Source organism: Chiroxiphia lanceolata, chromosome 6 (genome assembly GCF_009829145.1).
Source record: "Chiroxiphia lanceolata isolate bChiLan1 chromosome 6, bChiLan1.pri, whole genome shotgun sequence".
Taxonomy (NCBI): Eukaryota; Metazoa; Chordata; class Aves; order Passeriformes; family Pipridae; genus Chiroxiphia; species Chiroxiphia lanceolata.
The window spans coordinates 12,027,651-12,051,338 of record NC_045642.1 but is presented as its reverse complement, the minus strand read 5'-3'; the positions used below and the strand labels follow the sequence as shown (position 1 = coordinate 12,051,338).

Genomic DNA, 23,688 nt, shown 5'->3' with positions numbered 1-23,688 from the left:
CACCTTGCCCACATGCACAGGAATTGCTTTGTCATAGTTTTCTGAATGAAATTACACAAAGGAGGACAGAAATACTAAAAGGGCAAGGCCCGTTGCTCTTGTAGCCTTCCTCACTCCACATATTGGAAAGGCACGTGGAGAAGACCATACCTGTGAAACACAAATATCCAAACTTTTTCTAATACTGTGGAATGCTGATTGTGGCAATAGCCTTAAAGTTGGAGAAAAAAAATCACATAATCTCTCGTTGACAGGTACATAACCTTCTGAGTCACAGAGACAGGGCATGGTGTCTATGGCACAGAGCCTGCAACTACTCCTTTTTCAACTGAACAACTGATATGAGAAGAAATGAAATTTCAGTGTGTGTTCAGTACCTGTGCAGCCTTTCAGGGATACAGACAGGAAGCGGTCTCCAGTTTCCTTGCCGTGTCTGTGCTCCTCCGTACATGAGCTGCACAGCCACTTATTGCATCTGGTACAGAGACTGTGAGCAGGTCTCTTCTCTTTACACATGGAGCAGCTCTAAGAACAAAAAGTGCCATTACATACACAGATAACAAATGAACTGTACAAACTTACTTTTAGTAGACCATGATTCAGACTGGTAAGCTTAATATTTTCTGTTCTCAGACTAATGCAATTCAAGTTATCTTAAGAGTCTGGTTATGGTATAAAAGGGAGAAGAATAAAATTAAGACTTGAAGCTTTCAAATAAAATTGGTTGTCTTTCTGTGCTTTAGCACAATCAAACATTATTATGACATGATGCAACAATTATTCAGCAAAATTCTAGGCTACAGGTTACACATGAAGTCAGAAGAAATAATCATAATGACTTGTTTCTTGTGAACTGAAAAAGCAATGAAACTAGGAAATAAGACTTGTTTGATTTAAGTTAAGGAGGGTTAGGTTAAAAGTCACTTTGAAAATGAGAGGTGTGCTCTATCCCTTTCTGTTAGTGCTGTAGTACTTACTGATGGCTTTAACACATCAAATGAGTGTACATCTTACTTTTATATATGTGTGTGTATATATATATATTTACATAGATAGACACAGATATTTTCTACCTCAGAAAAGATAGTCTAGGTTGCCCAGTAAATTTGTGGAATGTTAGAAAGTCCATCAAAAAGTTTTTTTAATCTAACTACCATTTCCTTTGTAATCATAGTATTATGCAGAAGCATTTTACCACATCATTTTAGTGTCATGCATTAATTTATGTCTGTCACTAATTATTTATTAAGGAACTAAAAAAAAAGTTGGCTATTTCTGCTTTTGTGTATATGAAAGTAAACTGGAGCTATGTCAGCAGAGCTACTATAAATCTATACTGCTTTATTTAAAATTAGAGCTTACTCTATTTGCTTTAGCATTGTACAAGCCGTTCTTATCAACTCAGTGTTCAAGAGTTTCTAAATATTCACAATCTTTTTCTAACAGATTGGGCAATTCTTGACAATAAGACAACAAAGCAAAGTTTCAAATGTGTTTAATTGTCTAGAGAGGGAACTGTCTGTGCAAGCCATTCTGCTATTTTAGCCATTTGCTTATCAACATTTTTTTCCGAAAGGTCCATGTCATAATTTAAACCAAAAAAGCCTAATAAAACTTACATAACCAAAATGCAAGGCTATTTATGCTTGGGAGCAAAGCTGGTTATATAAAAAGAAGCGTCTGATTTAAAATGTAGGCCCATCAAGGGCCAGCTTAGGGATCAGGTCAAAAGTTGAGTGATGCTCTTCCTTCTCTGCAATAACCAAAACTGCTTAAACACAGGTTTACCTGTAACAGTTCAGCTGTCAGTCTGACTAGAATTTATGTTGACACTGTTCTGTGTTAACATTACTTTTAAGTTGCAGAGTGTGTCCAGAGTTACATTATTTATGATTTGGAAATGGGCTTTTGGGCAAGAGATTCTGAATTGCGTATTTTTGAAACTCCTGCTGCTCCCATATAGCACATTCTATCATTCATGCTTCACTATCTCACACACTGAGAGACATCTTGCTTCCCTGATAGATTCCCATTTGAACATATTAGGTAAATTAAGAGAATGATGGCAGTTCAGCTGTCTCAGCTAGATGACCTGGTGCTTCTCCTTTTGATGTCACCGATGGTGAAACTATGGCTTTAATTTGGGGGCTGATGGTAGTGGATAAAGACAGTAAGCAAGTAAGCTACATGACTTGACTGTTAATAAAAAGGAAGTAAGCCAAAAACTGTGAGGAAGGTTCACAATTTGCTCTAGGGTACTCATATGCTCCAGTGAGAAATATGCTTTACTGAACAGCTCTTAGGGCTCCTAAGGGATTACAGAAAAGAAAAACCTTCTTTTAAAGATGGTTCGAAAAAAATAATCTAGTGCTCTTGAAGACATTAGATATTCTCATTTGATTTCCTTTCTACACAAATTCTCATTGAAAAGTAAATGATGTGAGTCACAGTAATTAAGAAATCCCAGTATAGTAAGTGCATTTTAAACATTCAGCAATATCTCATGAATTTGCTGCTTCTCTTTGAAGAGCGCATGTGAATAGACCCCTTCTTGCTTTAGATCGAGCTATGTTGCACTCTACAAGCAACTTATCCCTGAGAACGTCAAAACACTTTGCTTGCATTGACTTTATTTCCCCAGAATACTCCACGGATTACCTTACACATTATTTATTTTTTAACAATAGAAAAAATGATGCACAGAAATGACTGACGGGGATAAAGTGCACCCCCTCTAGAACTTTTTCCAGTCATGTCACTGGCTCAATTTAAAGAGGTCTCAAGCCTTCTGCACGGGACAGAACTGATCTACAAATTGTTGCTGCCTCTACAGAGGTTAAGTGCAGTGGAAAGACACATCCTCTTTCTTACATTACAGAAAAAGTGTTCACCTCCACCCAAAGTCCCTGAAACAGAATATCCAATATGGCTATCTAGCTTCCTTAGGAATCAAAAATGCAAAAGAGACAGACTGAGGCCCAGGAGCTGGTGCAGAAGGTGAAGTCCTGTATCCCTGCTCCTTTGTCACTCTTCCCTTGCTTTGGACCCCATTTTGTATAAAACAGCCAGCAGACTACAGAATAATTTTGACAAGTTTTCACCTCCTTTAACTCCCAGCTATAGGTAATACTATCACATTCTGAAATCAATCTTGCTCATGCGAATAATAGTGTTTTGTAACACAGGGGCAAGAGACACACCTTTTTCTGTCCTTTGTCCCTCCTGTCAACCCAAAGTAGTGGCAACTACAAAACTGCAAGAATAGTCCTGCCTGTTAACTGGGTATTTAACAGAAGTGAAATCCATCCATGTATAGTATCAATACAAGGCCAAGGTACTAATCCTTTGTCTTCTGATCACCCTTTGAATCCATTCCCCAATGGGAAAATGCAATGTGATGTGACTTTTTTATCATTAAAACAGACAATTAGAAAATGATCATTGCCCACACAATCTAATGGGTAATATTATTGTAACCACTCAGTCAACAATCTGCTGCTGCGGCCAGCAGGTCAAGGAGGCAATTTTCCCCCTCTGCTCAGCCCTAGGGAGGCCACATCTAGAGTACTGTGTTCAGTTCTTGTCTACACAGATCAAAGAAACAAGAAGCTACTGGAGAAGGTCCAGTGGAGGCCACAAAGATGATGAGGGGTCTTGAGCATTCTCTCCTATGAGGGGAGACTGTGGGAACTGGGCATGAGAAGACTGAGATGGGACCTCATTAATGCATATAAATATCTCAAAGAGGCGCCAAGGGGATGGCACCAGACTCTTTTCAGTGGTGCCCAGTGACGGAACAAGGAGCAATGGGCAAACTATAACACAAGAAGTTCCATCTCGACATGATGAAGAACTTCTTTACACTGAGGGTGGCAGAGCACTGGAACAGGTTGCCCAGGAAAGTCATGGAGTCTCCCTCTCTGGAGACATTCAAAACCCACCTGGACACGTTCCTGTGCACCTGCTCTAGGTGACCCTGCCTTTGTGGGGAGGTTGGACTGGGTGATCTCCAGAGGTCCCTTATAACACTGACTATTCTGTGAGTTTTTTTTACTTTTGGTTGAGAGCAGAAAGAGGGCAATGAGGAATCCAGGAGTTTCAGTGTCTTCCTAATGTATTGATTATCGCAGATACACTAGGATCAATATTTTTAATTGGCTATTTGAAATATAGAGCGTAAAACTCATTCTTCAACTGAAATTCAAAAAGTACTATGAAGTCAGTATGTCCATCTCTAGTAGTGAAGTAATTCCAGTGCTGCCTAAGCAAACTGTTGAGTCTGTTGTTCAAAACAAAATTTGTTCTGTTTTTAGTGTTCATCTGGTACTGTTTCAACAGCCCACAAGGAAACCACCTTAGTGGTTTTCACTTACCTTTGCCATGGCTGAATCACCAGTCGGAAAGTCCTTGAGGAAGAAATTCTCAACTACATCCCTTGCAAAGCAGGTCTGTTTGCACACAGGACAGGAAAGGATACCTGAATTTTTAAGAAAAGAAAACCATCACAAATAAAACAATGCACACCAGCCCTGTGAACCAGGAAATTATACAAACCACACTTCAGTATTGCGGTTTTTATATCTCACATGGGCAGTTCCAGGAAACTAAGGCATCCTTCAAGCCCTAAGTTACATGTGGCTAGATCTAGTTCAATATATAGAAAAAAAAACAAAGCAACAAAAATCTCTAGAAAAACACTACAGTTCAGTTGACTTATTTCAACATTTATCAACGACATCTGCATGTCCAAATTAATTCATTAAGGCTTACAGATTTGATTAAAAAGGAGTTGCAGTTTAAAATGTATTCCCTTGTTACAGATCTAGTTGTGCTTTCTCATATTCTCTAAGGTTCTCCTGGGCCAGCTTTACATCACCAGAAGAGCATCCAAGCATAAAATATACACTCCTTAATACTACTTTCACAGTGCAGGATGCTATCCAAGTGAAGTGACAGAGGAGCAACATGCTGCTAGCAGAAGCAATAAGTCAGAATACAGGTAAAAGATTAAAAAAAAAGTTTCATAAAGAAAAGTCAGAATTGCAAACCATCTATCAAAACATGATCACCCCTAAAGCAAAGCAAAGCAAAAAGAAGAGAGCAGTATGAACAGCAGAACCCAGTTCCACCCTCATTATCTTCTGAGTACAACTGGAATGAATCTCTGTGTCTGTCTGGGTTGAGAACCAGCAGTTCAAAAAGGTGTCCATGACTGCACGCCTGCATTTTTTCACCTCTGTTATTTTGTTCCTTGACTACCTGGGCTAGGACTTATATTTGGCTAGAAGTTCCAGTCCATTGATTTGGCCATTTTTTTTTAAAAGGATAGTGCATGTTTCTGACTCCATTCCTGTAAGTTACTGTAGATGTGAAAACAGTCCTTCAGAGATGGTAGTGGTGTCTTTTACCTTAACAAGTCTTTTTTTTATGCAAGATTTTCTGTCCTGTTGAGAGCAGAATTTCAGTGCTATGCTCATCTTGCCAAGTCACCTGTTTATGATAACTAACAGTATTTTCCATGACTAAATGGCGTAAACTCACTCAAAGCAAGATTTTAAAAACAAGATCAATGACAATATTCTTCTGAACTATGTTCAATGTGCTCTTTTTCCTTAACTAAAATTATTTTTGCATATGGAGAGTGGCTTGTAGGTTAATTATACCTTAAGTTGTTTATTACTCTTTGTATTAAATAGGTAAACAGAGACTCATGTTTTGAAGGTGCTTAGTATTACCTGCCCCTTGGAATGTGGCTCCTGCAGTCCCTGACCAGATGCACAATGCTAATTCTGAATCTCTCCCATTTTCACAGCTGGGTACTGTAACTTTAACAGCAGCATCTTACATTGACACACAAACCCCAAAACATTCCTACATTACCACTTCCGACAAGAGCACCACACAGTCAGATGTCTGAATATGTTCACTTTCATTCATGAATATTTTGAAGAAACCTTGAGTTCTGGTACATCTCCTTTGAAGAGTACACCTTACTAAGAACCACTTCCATAAGGTTTAGGTCTCTTTTAGCCCATATCTTGCATAAAAGCAAAAGTATAGTTGTTTACTATTTTTCAAGGTTGCATTTACAACACAGCTGTCATTTGGGGGCCCAAGTAGGAGACAACGGTGTACCTAAACTACTTGTTTAACTGTGTATTTTATACAGCAGTGACTGTTCATGTAGACACGAGAAGGAACAAGCAGTACCCACAGGTGACTGTGCAACGCAGCTACAAATCATCCCAGGGGAAAGGGTAACACAAGCAATTGCCAATGCTCTGCTCATCTTCTGGGCGTGTAACCTGAGCCTTGTTTAAGTGTATTCTGGTGACAGGAGTTACAAAGATGATAAAAACTTATCTGATAAAGATGCCTGTGATGGCAGAAAGCTGTAGGAGTCTTTTAAACATTTCCTCTACTTTGCACCCTTAATATAAGGAGTGCAGCTGAAAAGGTATCTTAATTACCGTAATTTTTGTAGCTAATCATATCTTCATATGTTATACCCTAGGACAACACACAAGGTCACACTGAAACCTCTCTATCTTTTCCCAAATTAGTGTGTGTGTGTGTGTCTTTTAGATATCTCTTAACAGCTCAGTTCTCTAGAGAAATGCTAAAACAGCAGGAACACTGCAGTATGCAAGACAAGCTGTGTTACACTGACAGCGCCCTCCTACTCCTCGTAAATGGTGCATACTACAAGCACTAGTGAATTGTAGTGCTGATTCCTAGGAGGTGAAACAGTTTTCAAGTTTCCCTGCGAGCACTGTACAAAGTGCCAGAGTTGCAACAGCAGCAGAAAGAAAAAGACAGATACATTGTGCCTGAAAAGCTAGGAAGTAAGATACCTCCTTTCCAAGCAGGTTCTCAAATAAGTCTCACGGGACAAGCTCTAATTCTCCGTGCGGTTAATAGGAAACCATCTCCTGACTTCACAGAGAATCGCCTTGAGCCCTTTGAGACTTGGAACTAGTTTCTTTCTCCCATAACAGCATTGCCCAAGCAGGGCCAGTTCTGGATCTGCCAAACACTAAGAGAAGACCTCCATACCGAGACTACAGAATACACTGCAAATTGACTGAAGGGGAGATTATCAAGAGGTTACTTTCTGAAGTAAGAAATGCATGACTCTCACAGTTACTCTTACATGCCACATGAGTGAGCACGCAGTCTGACACAAAACATTTCTGGGAATTAGCTGCTCACTGGGAAACAAAAACATAGAACTTTGCCATAGCAAGGACAACTTCTGTCTGCACACCACATAAGATAAAAAAGTTAATAGTGAAGTTACTATTTTATTTCATTCAGTTAGTGTGGAATGTTAAATCAAATTATATCAATTGAATGATACTTAATAGAATGCTTATGGCCTCAGGCACGTTCATGTGAACTTTAAATTCTGCTAATCTGTTACAAACCAGTGAAGTATAGAATACAGTATAATTAGAATGCATTAATTTGATAATGAGCAAGACTGTCTTTTAAGTGTTTTTAAATTAAAAAAATTTAAAGCAAACTTCAATACTTTTCACCCTTAGAAAGCATAAATCATGCATGGATTTCAGTTCTGCACAAAAGCCTTCTTATATATTTTGAGAAACGCAGCAGTATTAAGAAATGTGAAACAGTTAAGATTTTGAAGATAGATGACACTACTGTTGATTACAATTTCATGATTATATGATTATGATTACTGCCCCTATGATTAAGGGATGTCCAAAAGTGATGCCCTGAATGCCATGGCACAATTTTTTCCCCAGGTTTCATATCCAAGTTATGCTACTGAATTCAGTGCTGTTCCAGAGATACACATGGAGCAAGTTGCACACACACAGATCAGAACTTTGTATTAGACTCACTACCACAGACCATCAAGTACAGCTTTGATTGTGTAAATGTCAAAATGTATCTTAAATATCCAGGTAACTGTAAATTATAATGACTTAAAACCTAAAACTCCCCTGAGATGAACATAAGACATGTAGAGTCTTCAGCTTAATTTAAAAACAAACAAACAAAATTTCAAAAAAAGAAGAGTATAACAGTTAACAGAAAAAATGCTGGGGACACCATAGCAATACAGTATCAGAAGTTGTGTCCTACTCATAGGAGGGTTAATCAAAAGCACCTTCTTATCTGTCCTAATACTGAATTCTATCTCTAAGACTTTATTAAAAGCACAGGAGACAGATTTTCATCTTGCTACAAGAGGGCTTACCTGGATGTGATGGCTTGAGAGATCATACTTGTTCAACTAATTGGGCCTATTTGATACCTTTTCCATTTAATAAAAACCTCTGCTCTCTGGAAGTGCCCAACCTTTTTCAGTATAAATTCCTCAAAGAATCTAGTGTTAGCTTGGCATAATAAATACACTGCAGAATGGTTTGCAAAGCAATTAACCTGAAATTAAGCAAACCTCACACACGTATTTACAAATAGTCACAAGCAGCAGCTACATCAACACTATAAGGGGAGTGCACCACCTTGTGCTTGTGCTCAGAGTGCAAATCACCAGTAAAGTACAATTTCCTAGAAGCCCCTTACCTGTGCTCTGGATAAACAGTTAGAGAGCCACCCACAAAATCACCTGTATGAGAGAGCAGGTGTTATTAAGAGCTGCACACACAGTGTGCTCCCTGGAATCAGGCTGTGCAGTGATGAAGACTGAAGTCACTACACCTTTCCTGGAATATCTGGGGATGCATCCCCTTCTTTGACCTGGAATGCTGACAAATCAGCAGGGAAGAAAGATGTACTGGGCCACTACAAGGTGCAGAGTTTTTCTCCTCTTGCCTTCTTTCTTGTACTCTCAGATTCATTCGTGCCTCTGATAACTCGCCTTGTTTGTATTTTTCCTGAATAAAAATCCCATAGATAAAATGAATATCAGTATCCTACTTCCCTTCTTGCCTGGGTCTTCTCTCAGTCCTCAGAAAAACCTGGAGCAGGTGTTCAGGCGGAAAGAAAAGAGCTTTTCCAGATCCCGATGGTATCAGGTCTCAAAATGCCATTCACTCCCACAGTACTTTTTGCAGGCCATTCCCTAAATATTTTCTTGCCTTTCTACCTTACCACTGCCTTCAAACAACACCGTTAATCTGTTCTAAGAACCTGTACTTTGCAGACAGTTCATTTAAATATATCATTATTACAGCGCTGTGGGTGAAGGGAAGAGTAGTCAGAAGCCCTAGAGACTCACTGTTTGCACGTATGAGAATGATGCAATTTCTGGATCTAAGCAGCAATTCAACATGGAATTACAAGATTTGAACAACAGTTTACATATTAAGAGATCAGGAGTCAAATTCAGCTATGGTGCAATCACGATGCCTAAAGAGAGTCCATTATTGATATCAAAACCTCTAGAAGAAGTAAAGATCTGAAAGAGCTGCTGACATGCTCTATTTTTACATGGAAATTAAATTGGCAGGAAGGAGGTAGGAACATTTGCATAAATTATCTTTTAGAAGTTCATGGCCTCCTGCTGTTTGGCACTTCAAATCATTTTTTATGGCATCACATTTCACTGCTACAGAGATGACCATGAATTCAGAAAGTCTAGCAAGAATCCTAATGTTAGATTTAAGCCCTGCTTCATTGGGATACATAGAATAAAACCCTATTTCAGGATTATATGAGGGGACAAAACACATACAAGCTATTTGCAGTGTATTTGAGTTATCAGCTAGTACTGAACAATCACTGGAGACCACAGTGACCACTGAACAGACTCCCACAAAGGTTCATCACGTGGGATTCAGAAGAATAATCTTACACTGACATCCTTTCAGGGCTCTGCTACTCCTGTAACTACCATCCATAGTAGTTATAGGAGTAACTACTATACATCCATAGTAAGATAATGCATCTGAACACCACCACAAAAGACAGCAGCACTAGAAGTGACAATATCTCTGTGTGTAGTTATGCTTATGTACAGGCATCTCTGAGCCCTGAAAAGGTTCAGCAGCAGATGTTTACTTTGCTGAATTGGTCTGCAGCCCTTTTTCACAAGCCACACATTTATCTCCATTCTCTCACTCCCATCAGCAATAGTAACTCGACACAGGGTTGGGCAAAAATGGAAATTCAAAGGCAGAGAGTCCAGTAGTCAGACGCAGTTACCCAGCCTGAACACTGCAACTCCACACCTGGGATATCCAAGATCAGCTTTCAGGAAAACAACCAACTTCTGCCATGTGGTGTTCAAGCCCTAGTTTCCCCCAGGTCAGATCTCTCACATCCCACAGCATTTTCATTTCCATTAATCAAAGTTGCCACATTGCATTAGGCCCAGGGAATACTAAGCAGACATCAAGGTAGTGACCCTAAGACAGTGTGTTCCTTTGTAGAAGCACAAATAAAGAACTAGAATTTCTTCGTGCCCTCAAGTATTTACTCCATCTATATTGCAGCAATCTAATTTGTAAGTGACAGAGCTATGGATAATTTGCAGCAATCACCTCTGAAAGTGCAAAGTGTAACCTCTCCACCACGTATGGACACTGACTACAAAGACCTTTTGAACATAAAAAGCCGCAGCTCACAGTTTTTTTCAAGGTCTTCCAGTCTGGTCAGGTTCAAAAAGAAGAACCCTCAAGCTGGCTGTCTCAGAAATAAATCAATGCAGATAATTAACTTATTATTATCATGAGAATTGATTAGCATAAAGGAACAAACAGTGGAGCTACCATACACACCACATTTATACTTGCTGTCCACATGTTGCACCCATTCCTCTGCTCTTTTTCCTCCAACAACCATCAGAATAATTATTCTCAGAGAGCATTAACTACAGCTCAAGCTGCAGGCATAATTTACACTTCCTTGGAGACCCAATTATAGGTTATAGGAAACAGCTCTGAAGACAACCTCCCACTCTACAGTTTCATATTTATATAACTAAACCCTTCATTGTTTCACTTGCCTTTTGGATCTGGCAGCTGAACAACACAGTGCAATGGGATGACTAACTTTAAATCCATTTTAAGATGACTAAACATACACACTACGAACAGTTTCTGTCTTCAGAATAACCTTTCTACTTCCGTTTTTAGATGTAAAACATGTATGTGGTGTTAAGTGGCTCTAATTAAAGCAAAAGGGTGTTTTCCTTCAGAGTTAATAGATGCATTGCATTGCATCACTTTCCTTGTATGAGTGCATCAAAACATATTTTGAGAGTCCTGGAGACACCACAGCTGCACCAACACCAAGGCAGCCAAACTGTCTCACTGTAAGCCTAGTTTAAAGAACTGTCAATTTTTTATTTTTTTTTTTTAAATACAGACTTAGTACAAGCTAAGGCATGTGTGTTGACACCTGGAGTCTCCTTAAGCCAGTACATCATAATTCTTATGCCAAAACTTCACACTGAAAATGAGCCTAGAGCCAAAAGAGTCCTAGAGCTCAATCCTTTTCTTGAAACAAACCCCCTTGAAGATATCTCTGACCAAATTAAATGCAACTATGACCAATGCCTGGCTGATATTTGGATGTGCCTCACTAACAAGTGTTCGCAATTAGGGATGCATGGTTACATATAGCTCACACCACACAAGCTGAAGAAAACTGTTTGTTTTCAGGAGGAAAAAATAAGATGCAGCAAGTGGGCACCTGTCAACAGTTGAAGCCACATTTGTTCTCTTTAAAAGTCTGTTTTTCTCTTAGTTTTATCCAATCAGTTTGCATTTCCCTAATACATAACCCTGTTACATTTCTTGGCATTAAGCTAACATAACCAAAGCAGGGACAGTTTTTTACTTATGCAGAGAACATGGACAGAAATTATGTGGTCATTTGCCATGATTTTTGTTATCCAACCTAGAGAAATACAAAAGGGCAAAGAACATTTTTAAAATAGAATTGCATAAAAAAATCACACAAATTCAATACAAAACCATGATACAACTAAATGTAACACTTCACAAAGCAATTTACAAAGCTAGGCAACTACTAATCCCACTTTACTAACATAAAGCGTAACTTAAAGGTTAGACTAATTACCCAATTCAGCCACAAACAATCGAAATAATACCAGGGCTTGATATCAGTTAGCAGAAATCTCAAGGTGTTCCAGTACATCTTTCCTAATCTGCCTTGTTCTCAGGGGTCTAAACTGTGATTGAGCAGTGGTTACCTGTGATTATTTTTTTCCTTAAGAAAAACAAAACCAAACCAATCAATCCTTTAGCAGAGACAGTCTTGCAAAAACATGAGCTGCTCACAACAATGCACCTAAACTGGTCCTCATTTTGCTACTTTTGAAATTAATATTTAAAACACTGAAACAATTTAAATCATTGAATAACTTACAGAGAGGAAGATTTGCAGAAAGAAAAGAAAAGAAAAAAAGAGAAGGGAAGAGAAGAGAAGAGAACTGAGAAAGTTAAAGTTCCCTTCACATAAGAAGCATATGTAGGAGCCAAACTCACAAAGATGCCTTTCCACTCAAATTACCTCCAAACTCTCAGTTCTCACAGCTATACACATTCTGATGTGTACGCAGTTTTTCCATATGAGCTCTGGCTGTCTCAGAGCTTTCTTTCATGAGTCACCATAAACACACAAAGGTATAAAAGTAAGTACCAACACCCACCAAATATCAGGACTACTTACCTCCAGCTTCTCAGCAACTTCAATACAAAAATAATAAACTAGAAAAGAGCTTTCTGTTATCAGAGTACTTTAATTATGCTTGTAGTAAAGCATACAGAAACCTGCAAATTCAAGTATGCTTTTTGTAACAAATATCAGATTAACTTCACTTGGAAATACATTTACTTTTTCCTTTCTTACACTTTCTTAAAGAATCCATAGTGAGTAAGGAACACATTTTTCTTACAGGCAATATTTTATGTTTACTCACATGGTTTAGCTCTTGCATGTACAGTTTATTATTAGCACCTAACTATGATCATACTTAAAGATAACAGTGAAAACTGAGTTGGCGTTGTACTGCCCATAACTCAGCAATCAGTGCAGATAAGACAAGCAACATTTAGCATCGTGCCAGCATGAGAGTTCACAAATTTATCCTGGCTGACTTATGGTGGCAGCAGTTTCAGTCGTTGACTTAATTAAGAGACACAGATGTTTTGATTTTGCTGCTTTCCTTGCTCATATATCAACTGAGTCTCTGCACCTGGTGTCTCTCCTCATTTACTGGGTCATCACTGTTCATTATTTCTTTTCTCTGATCCTACTGTTTCCCACAGAATTTCCCTACCTACAAAAGAATGAGGAAGTAAATAGAGAAACTTCAAGAATACAGAAATAAACAAGTATTTATTCCATTTTGCTACTGACAAAGAATTCCTGATCTACATGGATTCCTGATCCAGCTTGAAGAAATATCTAATATTTTAACAACTCATGGGAACCTTTAGCTGTACTTTATCCAAGATCACCAAGTGGTGGAATTTCACTTTTCCACTTGGCAAACAGAAACTAAAAGGAGAGAGGAATGGCTTAAGTGTCAAATGAGAATACATAAAAAGTAATGGAGTGCTTGTTTCAACAGCATTTTTTTATAGAGGAGGTCCCTCAGACTTTAAGCATACTATGACTGAGCATTAAAAATTTTAAGAGGACATTACTTGAAATGACTTCTTTGTTACCTTTATCTTCTTCTCCTACCTTCATATCTTTTTCTATCTGTAACCTAAACATGAACAGCCCTTCTCCTTTGCCATAAAGTCATTCCCTTTTCCTTTAGTTTTGTGTTTTGCTAACCTTTCAACAGTGATCTCTTCAACTGTTTCCATTTGTTCTCAAACCTGAACTAGTCTAGATGATTGTGTTATCTCATCAATTCTGATTACCATCACCTCAGGGAAGGTATCTTCTCTTCCTACGTTTCTAAAATCTGCTATGGAAAATATAATAAATTATACCGCTTACTCAACTAAAGTTAAGCCTGTGAAAATACAAGTAACCTGTATGCTTTTGCTCTTCTTACAAATTAGTAATGAGTCTGGAATGTTTTCCCACAGCAATTAAGACTCTTTCAGTTAAAATTACTGTATTATGTCATAGGAGTTTTAATTCAAAAGAAGTTACATATTTTCTCTTAACATCACTACCAAAAACTGTACTAATAACTTCAGGATTTCAAAAAGCACAGCCACAAAATGCTTCTCATCCTCATGAGTTTACTCACCTTGTTAGGGTGAGTTACAGCCACAAGTGTGCAGGTAGAGAGAAACCACACTTACAAAGGGGATAAAAGGAAGAGTTTCAGTGTACCACAATACACATATTCTAATAACAATTATTATGACAAGGGACCGGATGTTTTGGTGTTGTTATTGGGGAGACACTGAAGTGGGGGTGAGGGAAGAACAAAGCTATCACCACCACCAGTAGCATAGAAATGTCCAGCATGTCAAAAAGATTGCAAAAGGATGCATCTTGGATACTATCTTGCAGCATTTATTCATTTATTAAGCTAAGAAAGCAAAATATTCATAAAGACACACTTGATAACTGAAACCTCGCCCATGCTGAAAAATGTTAAATGTTGCCTGACTGTGTCATTTCTATTCAAAACACTGCTGTTGGATGAAAAACATAATGAAGAAGGCTTGTTCTCAATCCACTCTCTGCTCATACAAATCTTGACTCTCCTAATTTATCAATTTAAAGTAGTGCCATAGAAGAATAGGCTTCAAAAAGTACTTCTCAATCCAACTATTTTTCTAATACTGTAATGCAAAGAACATAAGCCAGAGATCCTTAAATATTACCTTCATACAGAACTTCATACTGAGTGGGAATATAGCTGTATCCTTGAATCAAATCTGGAAGACAGTCCTTACAGAAGGAATGAAGGCAAGGTAGCATTCTGGGGTCTCTCCTCCTCAGGTCCCACTTGCACACCAAACAGCTCCTCAGCAGATCCAGGGTCTCCATTTCTGTTGGCTGCAGTCTGACATCGAAAACATGAAAAGTCACAAAATGGCTCATGACAAGCCCTACACTTCACAAAACACTTGATCACTCAAGCGCAAACTAGAAGGCAACAGCGGGATGAACAATCAAGCAAACAACATTTATTTAGCCCTTGTGCAAAAAAGAAGTTCCTTTCAGCTGAAAATCACATACCTGCTTTACAGAAAAGAATATCTTTGCAGATTGTTGTGCAGGAAAGTGTGGTTTAAGGTTTACAAACCATGATCCCACTATCTCTCTAGTATTTGCTACTTCTGTAAAAACTGAACTAATCTGTTCTATTGATCTACTTACAAAGCTGCTACTGGGCTGAATTATCACACACTGTACGTTTCCTGTTAGAAGCACTGAAACTGTGCAATAAAGATGACGATATTCTCTGACTATTTTTACAATTTCACTTCAATATTTTACAGTTTTCACGTAAAGTAAGTAATAACCATAGCTGATCACACGCCCGTCATGTTAGAAAGCTGTCTTGGAAAATGTACAGCATCTTCTGCCAATCTTCTTTATAGAAAATGTACTTCACAGTAATCAAATTTTGACTATCAAGATGACCACAGATCAGATTATAAACAAAACCTAAGTTTCCCACAAGCAGGACAGTGTTCCTCCTGCCAACCTAAGCTCCCCAAGGTCAATTGAGAGTTTTGCAGTTCATGTTTCATCCTCTATTCCGAGATTGTGAGAGATGTTGATCAGACACCACCTGCAAAGGGCAACTTCTGCAAGTTGCATCAGAGGTGAAAAAGCAAATAAAGTCTCATCTCCTCGGAGTCACCCTTCTATCTGAGCTAGCCTCCTGGGACCAATAGCCCTGACATGGTGGCCCTGCTGCCAGCAGTATGTAACTGAAGCTACAATATCCAGATTTCCCCAGTACAGAAAAGCAGCAGCTCTAATCTTAGGGCCACCTATTCCCTTGAACAAATCTGTCTTGTGGGAGATTCCAGTGGAAATAGTTAGTAAGTGGCTCTGTTTTGTTTTGTTTTGTTTTTTTCTACAATACAAAAAATTTATGAGAGTCTCAGAAATTCACAACCAGGAAATTTTTTAAGTGTTGCATCCTGAAGTCATTGGTATTTAGAATATTTTAGAGAAAAAAATGGACCCTACGTTAAAGTCTGCACCATACTTCATACCCAAGACCTATTCTAGGTAGATATCCACCAACTTGACTGACAAATTACTTAGACAAATTCAAAACTACCACTAAAACTTAAGATTCTAATTTCAAAAGTAGAGGTCCCTTTAGAAATGATCTGTGAATTGAATTGACAATTGTACCTATGATTTAACTAACATTATATCAGTGCTTATTACACAAAATTACTTTTCACAATGCATCTTCATCTTTCAGAGGCAAATGTGCCTAGAGCAGCACAGCCTCTCAGCTCACTCCATCTCTGTTGTTTCTTGCAAGTGCTGTTGCTAAGAAGACAAACCAGCACCCACAAAAACAAGTCATTTCTGCAGTAGGAAGCTGAGGTCTTAGACTACCACATTGTTTAGACAAAGAAACCACAGCCCAGGACCAAAGCATCCCTGCACAGAGAATCAGTGCAAACAAAGCCTGATACAGGGAAACACTGTATCACTGTAAAGGCCGAACCTGTGGCTGGAGGAGCAGAAGCAGGTTACCCAACATTTTAATTTATGCTTTTTGCATAACATACAAAACTATGTATAAGGTTTTTTGGCAGGAGAGGGATAAAAGTGTTTAAAATTTCGTGCTGAGATGGGTATGCAAATTAGTAGTCTGGTAGATGGAGGATGAGGAGGCTGAGATACTTAATGTCTTCTTTGCCTTGGTCTTTAATAGTAAGACTAGTTGTTCTCTGAGTACCCAGCCCCCTAAGCTGAAAGAGAGGGATGGGGAGCAGAGTGAAACCTCTGTAAGCCAAGAGGAAATGGTCAGTGACCTGCTACACCACCTAAACACACACAAGTCTATGGAGCTAGATGGAATCCACCCAAGTGTTCTGAGGGAGCTAGTGGAAGTGCTCACTGAGCCACTTTCAGTCATTTATCAGCAGTCCTGGCTAACTGGGGGAGGAGGGGGGTGTCCCAGTTCACTGGAGGCCAGCAATTGTGACACCCAGCTATAAGAAGGGCCAGAAAGAGGATCCAGGGAACTACAGGCCTGCCAGCCTGACCTTGGTGCTGGGGAAGGCCGTGGAACAGATCGTCTTAAGTACCATCTTGTGGCACTTATGCAATAACTTGGGGATCAGACTCAGTCAGCACGGGTTTATGAAAGGCTGGTCCTGCTTAACTGACCTGATCTCCTTCTATGACAAGACAACACACTTAGTGGATGAGGGAAAGGCTGTGGCTGTTGTCTACCTAAACTTCAGTAAAGTCTTTGACACCATTTCCCCCAGCCTTCTCCTGGAGAAAATAGCTGCACATGGCTTGGATGGGTGTACTCTGGGCTAGATTAGGAACTGGTTGGATGTTTGGGCTCAGAGAGTGGTGTTGGACGGAGTTACATCCAGCTGGCAGCCAGTCACCAGTGGTGTTCCCCAGGGCTCAGTATTGGGGCCAGTCCTGTTTAATTTCTTTATGAATGATTTGGACAAGAGGACCGAGGGTACCCTCAGTCAGTTTGCAGATGATACCAAGTTGGGTGGGACTGTTGATCAGCTGGAAGGCAGGAAGGCTCTGCAGAGAGACCTGGACAAGCTGAATCAATGTGCCAAGACCAAGCCCATGAGGTTCAATAAGGCCAAGTGCCAGGTCCTGCACTTGGGTCACAACAACCCCAAGCAGCGCCGCAGGCTGGGGACAGAGTGGTTGGAAAGGGGTCAAGGGGAAAAAGACCTGTAGGTGCTGTTTGACAGCAGCAGAACATGATCCAGCAGTGTGCCCAGGTGACCAAGGCCAATGACATCCTGGCTTGGATCAGAAATAGAGGGGCCAGCAGGACTAGGGAAGTGATTGTCCCCCTGTACTCAGCACTGGTGATGCCACACTTCAAATACCATGTCCAGTTGTCGGACCCTCACTACAAGAAAAATATGGAGGTTCTGGAGAGAGTCCAGAGAAGGGCAATGGAGATGGGCAAGGGTCTGGAGCACAAGTCTGATGAGAAGCAGATGAGGGAGCTGGGGACAGCTCAGGGGAGACCATATCGCTCTCCACAACTACCTGAAAGAAGGCTGTAGCAAGGTGGGGGTCGGCCTCCTCTCCCAACAAGAGATAGAACATGAGGATGCAGCCTCAAGTTGTGCCAGGGGAGGTTTAGATGGGATATCAGGAAACATTTCTTCACTGAAAGGGTTGTCAAGCATTGGAACAGGCTGCTCAAGTCACCATCCCTGGAGGTATTTAAAAGTTGTGTAGATGTGGCACTTAGGGACATGGTTCAGTGGTAGATTTGGCAGTGCTTGGTTAACAGCTTGACCCAATGATCTCAGTTTTTTTCCAACTCAAATTATTCTATGGGTCTATGATTAGCAGTGACTTGGCTATGCTTACAGGATACACCAAGTCCAGCAGCAGTGACTACAAAGAAAATAAACTTCATTACATTTGGAGATGTATGGTGAGAATAATGAGGTAGGATACAGAACAGAAACAGAGGAAGACTTGGAGAACTGGGGAGGCACCTGGCAGGCAGTCACACCTGGAATGGGAAGCAAAGTGCTTTGGGTATGTCAGCCCAGAGGAGGGCAAAGGAAAGGCACTGCACTGGGGCTACCTTGGGATCAAAAGGTCAGTCATGGCCTTGAGAAGGCAACAGCCATCCCAGAGCAAATCGATGGCAACCATCCAGGTATCTCAGGACTGGAATTTCCAGCAAAGCATTAATGCATTTCAGACAAAGAGAATTTTGTAATAATACACTCTTATAACTTAACAATTTCTATATTTGAGGGATGAACTCTCTATGAAGGTCTTTCAATTTCCTGTGATTATTTTTCTCTATTTAATCAGTTGGGTTTTTTTTTTGTATCTTCTTCAGTCCATTAAAAATGGATGTTGCTACAGGAGGCACTTTGAAATGTTATTAAGAGTAATTCCACCAGTTTTTAATCTGGGGCAAGGCAAGGCAGTGTGAGGGGAGGGCATGCATCCAACAGCAGTGACTGACAGCCTCCTCCAGCACATCACCTCCTTCCCCGGCATGGTGCCTCTGGCAGCCACTCCTGTTTGACAGATTAACAGCTCAACCTCAAACCCCAGGTTTGAATTCTTCCTCTGGGCAGTTACGGCAGGAGTAGGCACATTGCACAGGCAGCTGCCAAGGAAGGAGAAGTCCTGCCCCAGCCTCAGTGCAGGTGTGTCAGCGACAAGGTTCAGCTATGCAAAATCCCAACCCCACACTAAATCCCAGCTGGCTTACAGAGACCAGAGCTGGTGGGGCTGGCATGCCTCTCACAAAGAACATTTTGCGTGACAAAATATTACAAGACATAGTATTAAGACATTAAATACCAAAGAATTGAGCGTGGTGTCTGCTATGCATATAAGTGAGCTGGTGTCACCTGCCTGTTGTTACGTGTGCACAGGGCACGTCAGTGCTGAGCGAGCTTTTCCTCACTTCTGTGGTCTCGTCAGCGACCAGGTGGCCAATACCAGGCAGTAACAGCGCTCCTTAGTTTGCTGTACCACGCAACTCACCTTTGAGAACTGGAATGTTTTTGCTTTGGATGAACAGTATCACCTATTAGGAAACAGTGGTCCCATCAGTCAGGGAGAAGCAGTTCACACACTCTTACCTTAGTACTTTACAAACTGTTCAATCAAGTTATAGTTCTGCACAACTAGCAGTACCACTGGCTAAGATGAACCATTTCATAAATGGAGCACATGTCAATTTTACCCTAAAAGCCATCTAAATTTAATTACTGCCAAACACATCAAGTCCCCTTTTCACAGACAGCTGTAGAGAGGATCACCAATCAAAGAGCAGCACAAATACAGAATCTATTTTGCTACCCTGTAAAGACAAAAAGATGAGGTATTTGTACATACCATGTACTGGACACCGTAGTCAGGCAATTTCAAAATAAAGCAAGAAACAGTCAAGCCACTGGTCAAAAAGTACTAGAAATAACTAAGCAGGTAAGACCAAAGTGTGAATGGTGCCTGAACAAGTCAGAAAAAGAAAACACAAAACAAGCTTCTGTATATCAGTTCATTTTACCCATTGTTTTTATTCAAAAAATTTGAATAAAACAAAAACTTTTATGCCACAAGCACACAGGCACCACCAACTTCTTTGATCTTCTCCTCTGCTCTTCTACTGAAGAACTTTGCTTTCACAATTACAGGCTGCTTGGGCAGCTTCCCCTTGCCCAGGACTTTGTAGTAGCCCTAGAAAGATTTAAAAAAGAAGTTTAGTGTTTGTAATCGGCTTGAAGGCTTCTACATTCAGACCTGTTCTTCAACAATTAAAACTAAAACTGTGATCACCGTGACCTCATCCAGACAACTCAGTACCTACAGAAAGATGCCCTGCATGACCTAGTGGGGTTGCGTTTGTTCTGAGAGAAACTGTAAACTGAAATTCTCCTGTGATTTAGAAGCTGGATGATGCTTCCCCAAATACTCCATATACAAAAAACACCCTAAAGTCACCAACCTTTCCACGTTTTTCTGGGAAGAGCAGTTGGTTGCACTTCCAACACTGCCTACTATGCAATGACTGCTGGTCAGTGCTCTTTACTAGTTGGACACCCTGGTACTTCTGAGCAGAGCAGAGGGCTCTTCTGCATGCCTGAAATGCACAACTGAAGCTTTGTCAAGCTTTCACAGCCATAGCTGCTCTCTAACACTGGAATCCTCTCATGTCATTCCTGTCCCTTACATTAACAGGACAATCATGGCATGAAGCCCATTAATAAAACAGCTGTTGAAATCACTGCTGGTTAGAAGTGGCAACCTAACTGGCCAACACAGGTACCTTCATGTGGGAGGCAGAACACCCCACCTGGCAGAGTTCAGTGTTCCTGATTCGGTGGCTGACTGGGATACAGGACATCACAGCCAGTGAATAAAGATCAGGTGTTTATGTCCGAGAACTATAGCACACCAAGACAACCAAACATGTGGAGATGTGACTCTAGTCTCGATATTGGAAACGTGATGTTATGAGAGTGAGACTAGTTCCGCCAGGTTTTTGTACATGCTTTTAGGAACATTTTAAACAGGAAATCTTTCACCATCTACCCAAAGGAGGGAACTCCATGCCCACAGTCACACACAACTACGAGAAAAAGTTCTTACAGGGAAAAATGTAACACCATAAGTGCCTCTGTAACTACTTGTATGCCAAGATACTTGTCTTGAGAAGCTCACAAATACTTAAGCACTCAAATTTAGTTGCAGTTCACCATTTCCCTATTTGGAAAGGCAAAGCTCAGTCACACATGAAGAGACCAGAAGTCACAGGGCTGACTGAGCAGGAACTCACCGAGCGCACTACATCGATGACCGGGGCCAGACCAGCCTCATTTTTGGCATAATTAAGCCTGGTCTGTTCACTGACGAGCGTCCACAGTTTATCCAGGTTGACAGTAGGACAGAACTTTTGGTTTCTCTTCAAGTGATAGTGTCTCATGCCTACTTTTCCAAAATAACCAGGGTGACTGGGAAAGAAACATATTCCACATTAGATCACATTTTTAATTCATCCTGAACAAGCAGAACTACAAAATTAGCACTCAAACAAGTACCTTATTGGATTAGAGCAATCGAAATTTCACATCATATTTTTTTCACATTAGTATGTGTAGTATTTAGGTGTAATAATTATTAGTAACTAAACCAAGAAAAAATTACTTCCTCTTCAAGTGTTTCATCATCCCTCTCACTGGAGTCTGCATTTCCAGGGCAGTCCCAACTCCATGAATGCTGGGAGGGCTGCACTGCCTGCAGAGTTTCAGCACTCCTGTCACTAACCTGGTGACTGACTGAGACAGGAATGGGCACAGCCAGTGAATAGATTAGTGGTTACTGTCCGAGGACTCCAGCACACCAGGACAACAGGCAGTGCCCAGATGTGACTCTATAGTCTCGGCCACGAGTAAGGACAACACCCCTGACCCTACAGGATGCAGCTAATAGGATGTAGTTTGGATTTAACATTTAATATAATATTTTAAGTTTATTGTGTGTGCGTTGTTAAGCAGGAACCAAGTTGTTAACCAGCAAGTCTGGTCAAATTTACCAAATGTAGCACTGAACTGTTAAAATACATCTCATTTAAGTGAAAAAGTCTTTGATTTTAGGGTAAATGGGGACACGAATTGCCTGTAGCTATAATGCCACACTTCACATTAAGAGTAAAAAGCACATAAGATTGCAGGAAATTTTGTTTATTCACACATGAAAGTTACTTGTGTCTACTTCAGTAGACACACACAGGTTGCTAGTATCCATTTAAAATGGTCACTTACTATTTATCAAAGTTAATCCTGTGATGGTGCATACCACCAGCATTACCACGTCCTCCTGGATGCTTCCTGTGTTTCCCTAAAAAGAAAAATTTAAGTTTGTTACACTAACGTTACATATAATACTTAGGCTTAAAGGTACATTAAGTGTCACTTTAAACTAATTTAATTAATTAATCCACCTTGTTGTGTGACAAGGTGCGAATGGCCAAAGAATCAGAAGGCAAACAGCACTGCCCTGTAATGTTACGATGTCGCACGACCAGTACTGATCGCCTGTGCACTACTGAAGTTACAAACGGGCAAGGCTTCTGATCGGCCCATCACTGTGGCACCGACCCCCGCACGCTGCGGCCTTCGGAACTACGCGCTACTTCCCACAGCCCAGCGGGCCCCTGCACCCACAGCCGCCTTTTCCTGCGACCCGTGAGGCACAGCAGCCTCCCCTCAACGCCAGGGAGCCCTCAGTCGACAGGGACACTCCCGCCGAGGCGCCCCAGCCCACCCGCGGCCTCCCCTCCACTCACCCACGCGGCCGTGCCCGTGGCTGACGTGCCCTCTCAGCTTCCGGGTCTTCCTTAGCCTGGAAGGCTGCGGGAAAGCGGGAGAGAAGCTGTGAGCGCGGTGGGCAGCGAGAGGCAGCAGAACCACCCGCCGCACCCCGAGGCCGCAGCCCCACGGCGGGCGCGGAGCCACAGGCCATGGCGGGCCGGCCTTCCCGCACCGCTCTGCCCCGCCGCGGGCTCGGAGACGCGCCTCCCCGCCACCCTCCAGTACTCCTCAGCCATGTCCCTCCGCGGGAGCGACGGCCGCGGAGCCCTCCATTCCATTCCATTCCATTCCATTCCATCCTATCCCGTCCCGTCCCGTCCCGTCCCGTCCCGTCCCGTCCCATCCCATCCCATCCCGGCCCGGCCCGGCCCGGCCCGGCCCGGTCCGGCAGCAGCTCCCACCATCTTGTCGGCGTGCGCGAGGGAGAGAAAGGGCGCGGTTCTCGCGAGAGCAGAAAAAAGCGCGGTGGGCGGGTGGGCGGGGCTGAACTCTCGCGAGGCTTCGCTGAGGTGGCCGCGGGGGGGTCTGAGCTCCGTGTGCAGGAGCAGTGGCGGCTGTTCTCGGAGTTCCTGTGGCGGTCCGCAGCAAAAACGGGATTTTTGAGCAGAACTTTTGAAAATTTGCAAGCTGGGTCACTTTATTAAACACCCATAACAACGGGAAAATAAACACTATGTATTAAACACAGTTATTTGCCACACTAGAGTACCAGTGATGCCTGAGGAGCGTTACTGTTTCATTGCTCTACTTGGTCAGAGCACAGTGA

General features: G+C 41.3%; 2 protein-coding genes and 2 non-coding genes across 4 annotated transcripts in view; all 4 read right to left on the bottom strand.

Annotated features, from left to right (window-relative positions):
* TRIM66 (tripartite motif containing 66) overlaps positions 1-15,057 on the bottom strand; it is a 52,051-nt gene extending 36,994 nt beyond the window's left edge. Inside the window, exons 1-3 of the mRNA XM_032691082.1 lie at positions 14,760-15,057; positions 4,374-4,477; positions 378-525 (exon numbers count right to left, since the gene is read on the bottom strand). Coding sequence (XP_032546973.1) covers positions 378-525; positions 4,374-4,477; positions 14,760-14,979 — 472 coding nt within the window. The 5' untranslated portion in view covers positions 14,980-15,057. The remainder of the gene's footprint in view (positions 1-377; positions 526-4,373; positions 4,478-14,759) is intronic.
* A 5,039-nt stretch (positions 15,058-20,096) lies between these two features.
* On the bottom strand, positions 20,097-23,652 carry RPL27A (ribosomal protein L27a). The gene is made up of 5 exons (XM_032690122.1): positions 23,324-23,652; positions 22,898-22,961; positions 22,374-22,449; positions 21,389-21,563; positions 20,097-20,289 (listed from the first exon to the last, which is right to left on the bottom strand). Exons 1-5 carry the CDS (start codon positions 23,324-23,326, stop codon positions 20,161-20,163), a joined length of 447 nt encoding a protein of 148 aa, XP_032546013.1. The 5' UTR covers positions 23,327-23,652; the 3' UTR covers positions 20,097-20,160.
* On the bottom strand, positions 20,917-21,048 carry LOC116789122. Its single transcript, XR_004357905.1, has one exon. It is a non-coding gene; the product is annotated as a small nucleolar RNA SNORA3/SNORA45 family (small nucleolar RNA).
* On the bottom strand, positions 21,864-21,995 carry LOC116789121. Its single transcript, XR_004357904.1, has one exon. It is a non-coding gene; the product is annotated as a small nucleolar RNA SNORA3/SNORA45 family (small nucleolar RNA).
* Positions 23,653-23,688: the final 36 nt, after the last annotated feature.

What these genes read in the sequence shown, in the direction of transcription:
- RPL27A (XM_032690122.1), bottom strand. An exon ending in CCACGGGCACGGCCGCGTGG is followed by an intron (nt 22,450 to 22,897) that starts GTGAGTGGAGGG and finishes TTTTCTTTTTAG; the next exon opens with GGAAACACAGGAAGCATCCA. An exon ending in AGGATTAACTTTGATAAATA is followed by an intron (nt 21,564 to 22,373) that starts GTAAGTGACCAT and finishes TTTCTTTCCCAG; the next exon opens with TCACCCTGGTTATTTTGGAA.